General features: G+C 48.0%; 1 protein-coding gene across 1 annotated transcript; it reads left to right on the top strand.

Moving 5' to 3' along the window:
- Positions 1–13,288: 13,288 nt before the first annotated feature.
- On the top strand, positions 13,289–15,847 carry LOC119307893 (protein RTF1 homolog). The gene is made up of 2 exons (XM_037583993.1): positions 13,289–13,397; positions 13,499–15,847. The coding sequence occupies exon 2, from the start codon at positions 13,542–13,544 to the stop codon at positions 15,522–15,524; it is 1,983 nt and encodes a 660-aa protein (XP_037439890.1). The 5' UTR covers positions 13,289–13,397; positions 13,499–13,541; the 3' UTR covers positions 15,525–15,847.
- The last annotated feature ends 398 nt before the right edge of the window (positions 15,848–16,245 follow it).

The raw sequence follows: 16,245 nt of genomic DNA, 5'->3' as shown, positions 1-16,245 counted from the left end.
GATTTCCCGTTCTTCTTTTGCTTGTTGTGAGCTTTCCCATGTAAATAGTTTTATTTCTTTTCTTTGGGGGTCGATAGGAGAAGACCATAATTAAATTGTTGAAGTGGCTCTTATATGCATTATTGTTGATTTAACCAAGAACCCATATTGCCTTGTCTTCTCCTGTTTATTGAATGCTCGCTGATTCCAGCTTAGTCCAATGCACGTGCACTATTATTATTATTATTATTATTATTATTATTATTATTCACATCATTCGGTCATGCAAGTGAAAGGCAATTATGACGATATATGATCGACTGATTGAGATGAGAGAAGCTGGTATGATCTCGACCTCTCTTGTTTTTGTAAACATGATTAGTTCATTGTTCCTGATTCAGCTTATTATGAATAAACATGTTTGCAATGACAATTAGAGATTATAGTTGCTTATGCCATGCTTAATTAGCTAGGAGTTTATAATGGTTTACCTTGTGTGCCAACATGCTATTAAAATGGTTGTGATGTGGTATAGTGGGGTGGTATCCTCCTTTGAATGATTCAAGTGACTTGACTTGGCACATGTTCACACATGTAGTTGAAACAAAATCAACATAGCCTTCACGATATTTATGTTCATGGTGGATTATATCCTACTCATGCTTGCACTCAATATTTATTAATTTTAATGCATGTTCATGACTGTTGTCGCTCTCTAGTTGGTCGCTTCCCAGTCTTTTTCTAGCCTTCACTTGTACTAAGCGGGAATACTGCTTGTGCATCCAATCCCTTAAACCCCAAAGTTATGCCATATGAGTTCAGTATACCTTCCTATATACGGTATCTACCTGCCGTTCCAAGTAAATTTGTATGTGCCAAACTCTAAACCTTCAAATGAAATTTTGTTTTGTATGCTCGAATAGCTCATGTATCAACTAGGGTTGTCCATATCTTCCATGCTAGGCGGGTTATTCTCAAGAGGAGTGGACTCCGCTCCTCACTCACGAGAAAATGGCCGGTCACCGGGATGCCCAGTCCCATGCTTTATGCAAATCAAATCAAAATAATTGCAAACAAAACTCCCCCGGGGCTGTTGCTAGTTGGAGGCACTCGTTGTTTCGAGCAAGCCATGGATTGATGCTTGTTGGTGGAGGGGGAGTATAAACTTTACCATTCTGTTTGGGAACCACCTATAATGTGTGTAGCATGGAAGATATCGCCATATCTTGGTTGTTATGTTGACAATGAAAGTATGCCGCTCAAAATATTATTTATCTCTGCTTTAAAATCGAGCTCTGGCACCTCTAAAAATCCCTGCTTCCCTCTGTGAAGGGCCTATCTATTTACTTTTATGTTGGGTCATCACCCTCTTATTAAAAAGCACCAGCTGGAGAGCACCGCCGTCATTTGCATCCATTACTATTAATTTATATTGGATATGACTATGACTGGATCTCTTTTACCATGAATTACAATGTTTAGTCAGTCCTTGATCTTTAAAGGTGCTCTGCATTTATGTATTGCGGTCTCAGAAAGGGCTAGCGAGATACCATCCTGTTATATCATATTATGATTGTTTTGAGAAAGTGTTGTCATCCGAGATTTATTATTATTGCTCGCTAGTTGATTATGCAATTGATATGAGTAAACATGAGACCTAAGTGTTATTGTGAATATGGTTAGTCATCATCTTTGCTGAAAACTTGAATGCTGGCTTTACATATTTACAACAACAAGAGCAAACAGAGTTAAGTTTTTCTTTATCACTTTCAGTTTATAAACTGAATTGCTTGAGGATAAGCAAAGGTTTAAGCTTGGGGAGTTGATACGTCTCCGTCGTATCTACTTTTCCAAACACTTTTGCCCTTGTTTTGGACTCTAACTTGCATGATTTGAATGGAACTAACCCGGACTGATGCTGTTTTCAGCAGACTTTCCATGGTGTTATTTATGTGTAGAAACAAAAGTTCTCGGAATGACCTAAAACTCCACGGAACTTATTTTTGGAAAATATTAAAAATATTGGCGAAAGAATCAAGGCCAGGGGGCCCACCACCTGTCCACGAGGGTGGGGCGCGCATGCCCCCCTGGGCGCGCCCCCCTGCCTCGTGGGCCCCCTAGAGCTCCACCGACCTCAACTCCAACTCCATATATTCGTGTTCGGGGAGAAAAAAATCAGAGAGAAGGATTCATCGCGTTTTACAATACGGAGCCGCCGCCAAGCCCTAAAAACCTCTCGGGAGGGCTGATCTGGAGTCCGTTCGGGGCTCCGGAGAGGGGAATCCGTCGCCATCGTCATCATCAACCATCCTCCATCACCAATTTCATGATGCTCACCGCCGTGCGTGAGTAATTCCATCGTAGGCTTGCTGGACGGTGATGGGTTGGATGAGATTTATCATGTAATCGAGTTAGTTTTGTTAGGGTTTGATCCCTAGTATCCAATATGTTCTGAGATTGATGCTGCTATGACTTTGCTATGCTTAATGCTTGTCACTAGAGCCCGAGTGCCATGATTTCAGATCTGAACCTATTATGTTTTCATGAATATATGTGAGTTCTTGATCCTATCTTGCAAGTCTATAGTCACCTACTATGTGTTATGATCCGGCAACCCTGAAGTGACAATAATCGGGACCACTCCCGGTGATGACCATAGTTTGAGGAGTTCATGTATTCACTATGTGTTAATGCTTTGGTCCGGTACTCTATTAAAAGGAGGCCTTAATATCCCTTAGTTTCCGTTAGGACCCCGCTGCCACGGGAGGGTAGGACAAAAGATGCCATGCAAGTTCTTTTCCATAAGCACGTATGACTATATTCGGAATACATGCCTACATTACATTGATGAATTGGAGCTAGTTCTGTGTCACCCTATGTTATGACTGTTACATGATGAACCGCATCCGGCATAATTCTCCATCACCGATCCAATGCCTACGAGCTTTTCACATATTGTTCTCTGCTATTTTACTTTTCCGTTGCTACTGTTACAATCACTACAAAACCCAAAAATATTACTTTTGCTACCGTTATCATTACTTCCATATTACTTTGCTACTAAATACTTTGCTGCAGATACTAAGTTATCCAGGTGTGGTTGAATTGACAACTCAACTGCTAATACTTGAGAATATTCTTTGGCTCCCCTTGTGTCGAATCAACAAATTTGGGTTTAATACTCTACCCTCGAAAACTGTTGCGATCCCCTATAGTTGTGGGTTATCAAGAAGCGCCTGTGGATCCCGGAGCTGGTCGAGGAGGCTGAGCTGCCAGCGGCTCGCCGTCAAGCTTGCTGTCGGTTGTTGGAGTACCCCGCCCTGGTGCACATTGGGCGCATGAGAGATTTCACGCCGCCAGAGAATTGGCGCCGGCCAGCAAGCTCGGATGGCAGTGGGCAGAGTGGTCTGCCGGATGACTCCGATGACTCATTCGCCGGTGGCGAGCTGCAGGTCCTGCCCTGGAGGAGAGGCGTGCGCGACTCCCACGGGCCCGCGCGGGTGGGCGGCATTGCTATCGGCATTGGAGTGGGTCGGTCCTATGCGCAGGCATTGGTGGGCAGAGTGGGGCCGTCCAGCGGGCGTCTGCCGCCCATGGACCCCTCCCCGGGGCTGGGCCCCGCACGCCGTGCTACCCCTGCGGAGTCGCCCGTTGTGAGGCTGCTAGCCAGTTCACCACCTGTCGCTGTCTTAGAGACTGTGGTCAGATCACCACCTGCCCCTGTCGTGGAGACTGTGGTTGGCCTGGCGCGCATTCCCTCGGGAGTTGGTGGCGGCTGTCTCCTTGGTGCAAGATCAGGGCATGGGCCCGGTTGTGGGATCTGGTGTCGCGCCAATCATTATGGAGGCAGAGGCGCGCGCTGTCGAGTCCGCGACAGCCCCTGCGGGAGATCAGGTGGACCGGGCTGCTTTGGGGCAGGTGCCACGTTTGGTGAGCGAGGAGGATCAGGTGGGCCAGGAGTCTCCTTTGACTGACACACAGACGGACGCGGCCCCCACGGTCACGAAGGATCCCGAGGTGGCCCTGCCTGTTCTGGAGACAGGGGTAGTGGAGGAAGTTGTCCCTGCCGGATCCGAGCTGCATCTGGATTCCTGTGCCCCGCTTGTGGCCAAGGAGGTTGGTGTTCCATCGGATGCAGAGTATCCCGTAGTTCCGATCCCATCCTTGGGTTCCAACCAAGATATCCCCTTGGCTGGCATGGACTCTGTGGCAGACGCGTGTCGCACGGTGGTTGGGGTGCATGGGGGTGTGGATGCTGGCCTACCAGAGAGTGGGGCGTCGATCCTGGTGCGGCATGGCCCAATCATTGAGGCTGCTCCTTCCGTAGCCATGCACAACGATGAGCTGCCACCCAGGCATGCCCTTGGAGAGGTTTCAGACATGCGGATCGCTCACCCTCTTGGACTCGATGGCATGTCCGCCCAGGAATCAGCTGCCTACTCTAAACTCAAATGGTTCTGCTCTAGTCTTGTGAAGAAGTTGGCCCCACCCCTTCTCAAGGAAGTCCAAGCTTCCAACCTTCAAGCGGAAGCTGAGCCTTTCACCCCTCGACGCTGCACCCGTGGCAGCAAGAAGCTTTCGGAGCATAAGAGCAACAGGGCCAGCCAGGCGGAGAATGTTCTCATGAGAGTGTTGGGACTCACTCCAGATGACTTGGACGTGGATGACACGGTTGTTAACGAGCTACAGAACATCTTCGACTTACCTCTTCGGGATCAGCATGTTTGGGCCATCGCAGCACTCTTCGGGAAAAGAGGTGCCGCCCATGGATGTTCTGGAGAAGGGCTCGGCCTCGGCGGTGCGGGCGCATTGAGCGCTTGGCGGGTTCTGGAGTTAGATGCTTCTTTATTTATGGATATAAACCCGCAAATCCTATGTTGGAACGTGCGCGGGCTAAATTGTCCTGTAAAGAGGGTGGCGGTTAGGGAGTTTGTGCAGGCAACCAAGGTGAACTTGGTGTGCCTCCATGAAACTAAACTAGATGTAGTAGATGATTTTGTGGTTCTTCAATGTTTAGGTCTGTCCTTCGACGGTTTCGATTACTTACCAGCGTCTGAGACTCGTGGCGGGATTTTACTTGCATGGGATAGATCGGTGATGGATGTAGATGCACTAGTGCACGACACCAACTCCCTTAGTGGCATGGTTCATAGCAAGGACGGTACTAATTGGTGGATCACTGCGGTTTACGGGCCGCAAGGAGATGAGCTCAAAACTGCGTTTCTTGAGGAGCTTCGGGTCAGGAGGCTAGCCTGCCAGGGGCCATGGATGGTCCTTGGTGACTTTAACATGATTCTACGTGCTTCCGAGAAAAGTAACGCCAATCTTAACAGGAGAATGATGCAGCGGTTCAGAGGTTTTGTTGATTCTCACGAGCTCAAAGAGCTATACATGCACGGAAGGAGTTTTACTTGGTCTAATGAGCGAGATTTGCCGACCATGACGAAGATCGATAGAGTGTTGGTTTCTGTCGATTGGGAACTTAGCTTTCCGGACTGCCTGCTCCAGGCCCTTTCGACCAACATCTCGGATCACGCGCCCCTTCACCTTTCCACGAGTGTGCCATTTTGCTCCAAGAAGCGGTTTCGATTTGAGCTTTATTAGACAAAGCTAGATGGATTTGAGGAGGCCGTCAGGAAGGCCTGGACTTGCGACGAGGGGATTGTGGACCCATTTAAGCATTTAGATGCTCTTCTCAGGAACACTGCTACGGCCCTTCAGGCCCGGGACCAGCGCAAAACAGGGAACATAAAGATTCAGATGGCGGTGGCTAACTGGGTGATCACGAGGCTGGATAGAGTTCAGGAATCAAGGTTGCTCTCCCCTGGAGAGTTATGGCTCAGACGCACCCTCAAGCATGCGCTGCTAGGTCTCGCGTCACTGGAGCGAACTATCGAAAGACAGAGATCTAGGATCTGATGGATCAAGGAGGGGGATGCGAACACCAAGCTCTTCCAAGCTGTGGCAAACGGACGGAGATCGAAGAATTTCATCGCTCATGTCAGGCACAATGGCATTATCTACACTGACCAGGATCGGAAGGAGGAGATCTTTACTGAAGCTTATGAAGGGCTTCTTGGGCGCGCCCAAGCGAGGGAATCCGGCCTGAACCTTGAGTTTCTTGGGATTCCTGCCGCTGATCTTCGAGAACTCGAGCAGATGTTCACGGAGGAAGAAGTCTGGAACACCATAAAAGAACTGCTCACGGATCGTGCGCCGGGACCGGACGGATTTATTGGGGCCTTCTACCACTGTGCTTGGCCAATCATCAAGCAGGATATCATGGCCGTGTTGCTCAAGCTATTCGTTGGGGATAGCAGAGGATTCAGCAAGCTCAATCGTGCCCACATCGTCCTCATCCCGAAGAAACCGGATGCTCAAGAGGTTGGAGACTTCCGTGCAATTAGTCTGCCCCATAGCGTTGCCAAATTGTTCGCCAAGATGCTCGCGATCAGAGCTAGGAAGAGGATGAAGGATATTGTAGCGCCCAACCAGTCTGCCTTCATTCTTGGCAGGAGCTTGCACGATAACTTCCTGCTCGTGCGCCAAGTTGCAAGGAAAATCCATGCCCGTCGTGATCCCGGAGTGTTCCTCAAATTGGATATTTCGCGCACGCTTTGATTCCTTGGCGTGGCCGTTCCTCTTTGACTTCCTTCACGCAAAAGTATTCGGCAACAAGTGGATTGGTTGGGTGGCTGCGCTACTTAACTCGGCGAGCACCAAGGTCATGGTGAACGGAGTCCCCGGGAGGAGTTTTGTGCATGCCAAGGGTTTAAGACAAGGAGATCCCATCTCGCCCCTGTTATTCATGATCGCGATGGACGTGTTAACTAGCATCATCAACAAAGCATAATCGGATGGCATTATCAGTGCGCTCACTGGAGTTACGGCTATGCAGCGTCTGTCGATTTACGCCGACGATGTTGCCCTGTTCATCAGGCCTTCGACGCAAGACATGATTTCTGTTTGGAACGCTCTCCACATCTTCGGCGAGGCGTCCGGCCTCAAGGTCAACTACACCAAATCCTCTGCCATTCTCATCAGAGGGGACGAGCAAGATCGGCAGAGGGTGGCGGACGTGCTGCAATGCCAGGCGGGTGAGTTCCCCTGCAAATATCTTGGACTGCAGCTGGCGATCCGGCAACTCACCAGGGTGCAATGGCAACCCCTTCTGGACCAAGCCAAGCGCTTCGTGCCCGCGTGGCAGAGAGGGCTAATCCAGCGGGCCGACAGGCTAGTGCTCGTAAAGTCTGTCGCGACAACTAGGCCCGTCCACCACTTAATGGTGCTGGAAGCGCCGATCTGGGTTCTCGAAGAGATCAATAGCTGGATGAGAGCGTTCTTCTGGAAGGGAAAAGAAAAGGTTAGCGGAGGGCACTGTCAGGTCACTTGGAACTCCATCTGTCGACCGACCCAGTTCGGTGGCCTGGGCGTGAAGAACCTGCAATTACAAGCTTTGGCGCTGCGAGTTCGCTAGGAATGGCTCCGTAGAACAGACCCAGGTAGACCGTGGCAAGGTATTCCCATGTCTGATGATCAGTTGGCAAGGCAGGTGTTCGACGGCCTTGTGCTGATCAAGGTGGGCGAAGGAAGCCGTGTGCTGTTCTGGAGGAATAGATGGATTCATGGGTTTGTGATCATTGACATCGCACCGCTGATTCATAGCAGTGTGGATACTTGTACGCGCAACCGGAGGACAGTTCAGGAGGCTCTGACTAATAATAGATGGCTCCAGGACATCCATGGCAACGTTTCCTTCACGGCCCAACTCCAGCTTATGCATCTTGGGCACGCGATTGGATCTGTCCAAAGGAACACGCAGATGTCGGACGCCTTCTCTTGGCCCTGTGACAAATCAGGAGTGTACACGGCGAGATCTACCTACCAACGGCTGTGCGCTGGCTTGGAGAGGGTCCCCTTTGCGAAGTGTGTTTGGAGGAGCTGGGCACCCCTTAGGTGCAAAATCTTTGCTTGGTTGGCCGTGCAGCTGCGTTTATGGACCTCGAATCGCCGCGCCAGACATGGATTGCAAGATCACCCCTCTCCTTGCTTCATTTGCCTCCAGGGCCAAGACAATATCGAGCACATTCTGATCCAATGCATATATGCAAGAGAGGTTTGGTACTTAGGACCCCAAGAGCTCAACATCCAAATCAGGACACTGGAGCCTCAAGATACATTGATGGATTGATGGCTTCGGGCGAGGAGCCACTTCAGGCATGCCGAGCGGCGTGGTTTTGATACACTGGTTATTATCACGACCTGGGCATTGTGGAAGCAGAGGAATGCCCGGGTCCATATGGCAATGGGTACCCGTTACCCGCTAACCCGACGGGTAAAAACCCTATTAGGGTAAGGGTATGGGAAAATAAAATACCCATGGGTATTTAAATGGGAAAAATCTATACCCATCGGGTAAGCCGGGTATGGGTACAGGAATGCAATACCCATACCCGCCTACCCGCCTACCCGCATGTTAATACATCTTACATGTAGGCCCCCTATGTCATTAAGTAGAAAAAGAAAAAAAACTCTAGCCTAGCACCCAGCGGCCGCAACCCTAGCCCACGCAGGCCCGCACAAAACCCCTCCGCCCCTCGACCCCTCACCCTCACCCCATCGCGCCGTCACACCCATCTCTCTCACCCGGGCTGCAACCCTAGGTGGCCGCCGCCGCCACCGGCCGCCGTCGCCGGCCGCTGCGGCTGCCTGGGCAGGGCACCAGGCCATCTCGATCGTCTCCACATCTCCTCCCTCCATAGCGCCTCCTCCACTCATCTCGCTTGCCGTTGCCGCAGCTCTTCCATCTCAACCGCCGGCCAACCGGAGCACCTCCCAGCCTCAACTTCGGCGCGGATGGAGAGCGGTCCAGAGGACGTCGAGGAGGCCCACTACTTCGGCGCGGATGGGTACCTTGTCCGCTCAACCTCAACACCCGTGGATGAGGACAATCTCGGACAAGATGGCGCCGGCGCCGGCGGGAGTGGTTCTCAGGTGCGGACGCCAACGCCTTCATCTACCTCCAAGAACATGCGTCTCCAACCACCTTCAACGGGGCAAAATCCCGGGCGCCGCTCCAACTCATCTGCGCCCGGTTACAAGGTGGGTCATGGCCGTGGCCGTGGAGGCGCGACGGCGGTGGCCAGCACCCGGCAGAGTCCGGCTGCTCCTGCTCCTGCGAGAAACAGATCGACCCCACCAGCGAAAAGGGCACCAAAGCGTCCAAAGCGGTGAAATTTTTCTCACTTTTTCATAAAATTCTATGATGCGTGAACTGATCTATTTGATTCTGTTGTTATGAAGTTTGGTGTAAGAATGAAAGTGAGTGCTCTAAATGTGGGAGTTAGAATTGGAACAGCAAATTTGGGAGTTAGAATGCCATGCCATAAATTTATTTCCAGATCATCGACTTGTTCTAGTTTAGGAGAAAAACTTGTATATACAAAGGAAGGTTATATAAAGTGAATCATTTCTGTAAATCAGTTAGTGTAGTTTGATCTTGTAATACAAAAGAAGGTTATATATAGTGAATCATTTCTGTAACTTTTACAAAGTGATTTCTATGATTGTTTCTGTAAACATTTTTGTGTGGTATATTAAGTTTGGACAAATCTGGTTGTGCTATATAGTGAATTGTTAACTTTCTTGTGCAGTGATACAAGCAATGGCCGAAGCCAAGTAGATGAGTCTATGGACACAGCAACACCAATAGATGAAGATGGAGATCACGTTAGCATTTCAGACGATGAAGGAGAAGAGGATGAGGCGGAAGAGGTGCATCCACATCAACCATCTAGTCGCAAGCTCACGTCTAAGGTTTGGTTGGACATGCATAAGTTGAAGATAAATGGAGAATGGAAGGCCAAGTGTAATTGGTGTCATAAGACACTTACCGCAGGATCATGGAATGGTACTAAGCATCTAAAGTTGCATCTTCAGAGTTGCACTCTTAGGAAGTTGAAGATGAAGGATGGTAAAACTTTGCATCAAGCCTCATTGAAGGTGATGGCCGAGAATGATGGGAAAGTGAGAATGGAGAGCTACATTTTTAATCAAGAGTACGCTAGAGCAGAGCTTGGCAACATGTTGGTGTTGCATGATTATCCTTTGTCTATGGTGGACCATGTTGGTTTTAGGAGATTTGTTGCTGCACTTCAGCCATTGTTCAAGTTGCATACTAGAAATACTATTAGGTAATATGCTGCTATGTCTTTAGTTTTCCGTTTCCTCTTAATGTTTCTTGTTTCTCTTGTGCAAATAACATTGACTCTGTTCCTTATCTTCTATTTTGTAGAACTGACATTGTGGAAAGGTACGACATAGAAAAGAAGAAGGCCATCGAGTATATGAGTATGGTACAATCAAGGGTCGCAGTCACCACCGATATGTGGACTTCTGACGGCCAAAAGAAGGGATATATGGCTATTACAGCCCATTTCATTGATGAGTCTTGGAGGCTAAGGAACATTCTCATGAGGTATATACATGTTCCCACATCATATATTTTCAGCAGTCCATTTCATTGTACTTATTTTCAGCAGTCCATTAAGCTTTCATCAACTATTGCGTTTGTGTGCATATTGTAGGTTTATTTATGTTCCAGCACCACATAATGCGGAAGTGCTAGCTGAGCAGCTGCATGAATCATTGGTTGAATGGAATCTTGATGAAAAGCTCTTCACTGTGACCGTTGATAATTGCAACGCCAATGACAAGGCAATTGCAGAAATTGTGGGGAAGATAGGAAAAAGTAAGCTTCTTTATGAAGGTACTTTACTTCACATGCGTTGTTGTGCACATATTTTGAATTGATAGTGAAGGATGGCTTAGATGTCATGCAATCTGCTATAGAAAACATTCGTGAAAGTGTGGCATATTGGACCGCCTCGCCAAAAAGGATAGAGAAGTTTGAGGAAATGGCCAAGTATAAGAAAGTGAAAATAAAAAGGAAGTTGAGACTTGATTGCAAGACTAGGTGGAACTCTACTTTTGTAATGCTTGATATTGCTTTGCCTTATAGACCTGTCTTTGAACGTGCAAAAGAAAAAGAAAAGCAATATGAGTGGCTGCCTAGTTCAGAAGAATGGGCTTTCGCTGTAGATGTTGTAGAGATGCTTAGGTTGTTCTATGAAATAACCGAGCTATTTTCTGGAACTGATTATGTGACCGCCAATGTGTACTTTCCTAAGATATGTGAAATTAAAATGAAAATGAGGCAGTGGGAAGCATCTAGCAACAACACTATCAAAGAAATGACAAAAAGCATGACTGAAAAATTTGATAAGTATTGGAGCGACATCCAAGGTCTAATGGCTATAGCTATAATTCTTGATCCTCAATACAAGAAGCAAATGTTGGTAGCTTGCTTTGCCATGCTCCATGGCACTGAGCCATCTTCTTATGAATGCATTGAAAAAGTTGATGACATAGTTGCTAGTCTGGGCTTATTATTGGAAGAATATGAAGTGGAAAATGAGGCATATACACCGGATGAAGAATCTATGATTTCTACAATGAAAGCTCCTGCAATCATGAGTGTCTTCCAAAACATTGTAGCTCAACAAATGCCTGCAACAACTAGACTTCAAGGTGAAATAGATCAATACTTGAATGATGGATTAGTGCCTTATGTTGAGAAGTTCAACGTGTTGGATTGGTGGAAAGTGGCTGGAACTAGGTATCCTGTTACAACGGTTGCTTCAGAATCAGCCTTTTCTACAAGTGGCAGAAAGCTCAATGACCATAGAAGCCGATTGACACCACATATTGTTGAGGTTTTAATGTGCTCACAAGATTGGCTTAGAAACAAGTTCAAAGGTGAGCAAATAGTGCTTTCTATTAATATTTTCTCTTGTTTTCAGATTGTTGACAATTGTTTACTTTTGTAGATGCTAACACAGGAGAAGCTAGCTTTTGGACTTGCCTTCAAGACATCCAAGAAGGGATGCAGGTACATAAGAAGTGCACACATACCTTTCTTCTTTATGTCTTGGAAATATATAACTCTCCACAATTCAAGTTCTCATGTCTTTCTTGCATATGTCTCAAACTAGGATTTGGTGCTTTGAGTGAGATGTCAAGGCTCATGAAGATGAAGTGGAGAGAAGATCAATCTACTCAATTGGATTTTGTGTCATGTAGGAGATGTTCAAGTTGATATGATGACTATGTCTTGAACCTATTTGTGCCTTGAAGTTGTACCTATTTGTCTCAAACCTATGTGCTTGTTGAACCTTTACATGTCGAACATATTTGCTTGTTGAACCTATAACCTATTTGTGTCCAATCTATGGCTGAAATGTGTTATGTCTATGGCTGAAATGCTATCTATATGTGCTGAAATGCTGTTTAGATGTGCTGTAATGCTGATTATATGTGCTGTAATGCTGTATATAAGTGCTGAAATGCTGAAATATGAGCTGGAATGCTGTTTATATGTGCTGGAATGCTGTTTATATGTGCTGGAATGATGTATATAAGTGCTGCAATGCTGAAATATGTGTTGTAATGTTGTCTACATGAGTTAAAAATGGGTTATATTTTGCTGAACTGTTGACTTGTGGTATATATGTTGCTGAAATGATGAAATATACGTGTTGAATTGATGAAATATTGTATATATGTGATGAAACGCTCCTTTATACTTGCTGAAATGTCAATTAGGTGAGGTGACAGAGTTGGGTATTTTTACCCACGGGTATTACCCGTACCCGGCCGGGTACGGATATGGGAACAATTTTATACCCGGGGTGCGGGTAAGGGTATGGGTATGGGCTAAAAATGTTGAGACGGGTAAGGGTTTGGGCGCGTATTACCCGCACTCGAACCCGGCGGGTGCCATGAGGATGCTCGGGTGTTTAACAGGCCGTGGCAATTCATGAACCCTACGCAACTGTTGGGCCAAATCGGGAAGGAGGTGCGAGATCTTAGGACTGCAGGGATAGGAGTAGGAGGTCTTCAACGTTTTGTGAGAGAGTAGCCTTAGTCTGTTTGTTTGGAGTTGGTTGGCTTGAATGTTCGCATTCTACGTTAACTTCTTATAATTAAACTTTCTGCCTTCTATAAAAATATGGTACGCCATTGGCGTACTCTCGAAAAAAAACCCGATTAACAGCAATCGTGTCTCCGTCCGGAAATACTTGTCATCAAGATGAACAAAAGGTGATATATCTAGATGTATTTTAGTTTTAGATACACCGCTTTTTATCCATTTTGATGACAAGTATTTCCGGACTGAGGGAGTACCATTGACTACCCTCAACCAGAAGTCCAAAACCCAAAGAGGCAGCATAATAAACGGGCCCGTTGTTGAGTTCTTTGCTGCTGCCAAGGCCCAACAACAGATCAGAACCCCTCTTTTTCCCCTCTCGTGTTCGACGGTGTCATCGACCTCTCGCCGCCGCCGCCGAAGCTCCAAGGTAATCCAGCAGATCTTCTTCCTCCCTCTCCACTTTTGCTACTCGGTGGAGTACTCATGGCGGTTTATTTCCCGATTTGCTATTGGGAATTGTTCTTGTAGGGGTTCTTGAGGAGGAGGAGGAGGAGGAGGAGCGTCATCGGCGATGCCGGACCCTAACCTGGACGATCTGCTCCTCCAGGCCGCGGGTCGGACCGTGGGGAAGGGCGGCCAGTCCCGGCAGTCGAACCAGCACTGGCAGCAGCATGGGCGCCGTGCTGGGGGCTCCTACTCCGGCGGGAGCGGCTCCGATGGCTCCGACGACGGCGACTCCGACTCGGACGTCGCGCCGAGCCACCCGAGGAAGAGGCTGCCGCCGGGCTCGCAGGTGCCGCTCAAGAAGAGGCACCAGACGGGGAAGGGCGGCAGTCTGGGAGGAGGATATGACGACGAGGACCCCGATGACGAGGGGAGGCGGAGCGGGGGTGAGGACTCCGACAGCGCGCCGTCCGTCGGGAGCGACCTGTACAAGGACGAGGACGACAAGGAGCAGCTGGAGAACATGACGGAGCTGCAGAGGGAGATGATCCTGGCGGAGCGGAGCACCAGGATCGACGACTACAAGCTCAAGAAGCTGGCACGGGCGTCCTCGTCCAAGACGGACAAGGCCCGGAAGGACAGCCCTCCCCCACCGCCCAGCCGGCTGCGGGCCTCGGCCCGGACTGACAGGTCTGCCACCAAGAGCGCACTCGACGAGCTGCGAGCCAAGAGGATGAGGCAGCAGGATCCGGAGGCGTACCGTAGCAGGTTCAAGGATCTGGTTCCCAAGAGTGGCGGCTCACCTAATAGACGCAGGGCTGGAACCCCCCCGAGCGATGGTAGCAATGATGGCGGTCACAGGGGGAGGATGAACAACCATGTTGGGATTGCTGAGGATAATCGGGATGATGAGTTTGACGAATCACCAAGTAGACTTGACCCTCTCAAGTTTGATGATGTGAAGAGCATAACCCTTCGGAGGTCAAAGCTGGTGAAGTGGTTCATGGAACCCTTTTTTGAGGACCTTGTATCTGGTTGCTTTGTGCGGCTTGGGATTGGCAAGACAAAATCAGGCACCCCCAAGTATAGGCTGTGCATAGTTAGAAACGTGGATGCTAGCGACCCAGATCGGCAGTACAAACTGGAGAGTTACGAAACATGCAAGTATCTCAATGTTGTATGGGATAATGAAGCTAATGCTGCTCGGTGGCAGATGACTCAGGTCTCCGACTCTCCTGTCCTTGAAGAAGAGTTCAAGGAGTGGCTTCAAGAGGCTGAAAAGAATGGCGTACGCATACCAACGCGGCAGGAAGTGCTGGAGAAGAAAGAAGCCATTATAGAGGCCTACAATTTTGTGTATTCAGCAGATACGGTACAGAAGATGCTGCAACTGAAGAAATCAGCTGTGAGACGTCCTATGAATGTTGCTGCTGAGAAGGATAGGTTGAGGGATCAGTTGGAGATGGCCCTGGTCCGGAGGGATGATGCAGAAGCAGAAAGGATCCGTGCAAGGTTGAGTCATCTGCAGAAGATTGCTCAGCCAATGTCAACTAATGAGAAGGCAGCAAAGTTAGAGGAGATGAACAGGAAGAACCGTGCTGAGAATTTCAAGAATGCATCAGAAATGAAAGCTGTTAATACAAGTTTGAAGGCTGGAGAGGCTGGTTATGACCCTTTCTCAAGGAGGTGGACAAGATCGAGGAACTATTATGCAGCAAAGCCAGAAGGAGAAGCAGAAAATGCTGAAGCCGCCAATGGCAACAGCGATAATGTAATAGCTGTGACGGAAGCTGTGAAGGGTGGGGTGCGAGTTGGCACAGCAGTCACAGCTTCAGCTCTGGTGGCAGCAGCTGAAGCTGGGAAGCTGGTTGATACCAACGCACCTTTGGATCTCGGGACAGAAACGAATCCGCTACATAATTTTGAACTTCCTATATCACTGGCTATTCTGGAGCAGTATGGTGGACCCAAAGGTCAGTTTGAGGCCTACATGGCGAGGAAGCAGAAGATAGAAGCAACGATGGGTTACAAGATCCCTGACAATGATGGAAGGAGGCATGCTCTAACTCTCTCTGTGAGCGACTACAAAAGGCGACGTGGTCTTCTTTGAAAGATATATCTCTCCTGGTTGCTCGATGTATCTGTCCTCTTGGCAACAAGACTTCTGCTCGCTCTGACAATTGTCCAGACCAGTTGCATTTTTCGCCTTGCTTTCTCTCGAGTAATACACTGGAAAGGCAGATTGTGCGTTTATTTTCATAAATACATAGACCTGTACGTCTGAAAGTGTTATTGACATTTCATGGCGTTTTTTGGAGTAATTACGTTTCATGTTTGTACTTGCGGATTGCATCAGTTCCTTTGAATCCTATCCAAGGTTGCTCTTGCTTGAAAACAGTGGATAGTGCCAGGTGGAAATGTTCTGTTTCTGTATGTTTGTCATGTTTCTCTTTCCTGATTGACCTGTATATTGGTTCCATTGTTAGTTTGGTCACATCCAATGTTGATTTCGATCTACTTAGGTGCTACTGTTCTTGGTGTTATGCTTTCTATGTGGCCAAGGGAATTTTAGCTCGGGATTACGTATGTATTCATGTTTCTGTACGTATGAAACGGTATTTAACTCGTTCCTTATCATTGCATTCTGAATGCTCTTCCGTTGTCTCTGCTCCAATACAAGTCTTTGCGCGACCAAGATATTTGCATCACAATCTATAGCTGTTGATAAGAGAGAGTAATGTGTTTCTTGGATGAACAGTGCCTTCTTCATATGGGCCTGAACATAGTGCCAAATTCTTCTTGCCAAGCTACATAATGCTCCGCATATTGTT

This window comes from Triticum dicoccoides, chromosome 5B (genome assembly GCF_002162155.2).
Source record: "Triticum dicoccoides isolate Atlit2015 ecotype Zavitan chromosome 5B, WEW_v2.0, whole genome shotgun sequence".
Classification (NCBI taxonomy): domain Eukaryota; kingdom Viridiplantae; phylum Streptophyta; class Magnoliopsida; order Poales; family Poaceae; genus Triticum; species Triticum dicoccoides.
The sequence above is the reverse complement of the archived record's forward strand: the minus strand, read 5'-3'. Positions and strand labels throughout refer to the sequence as shown.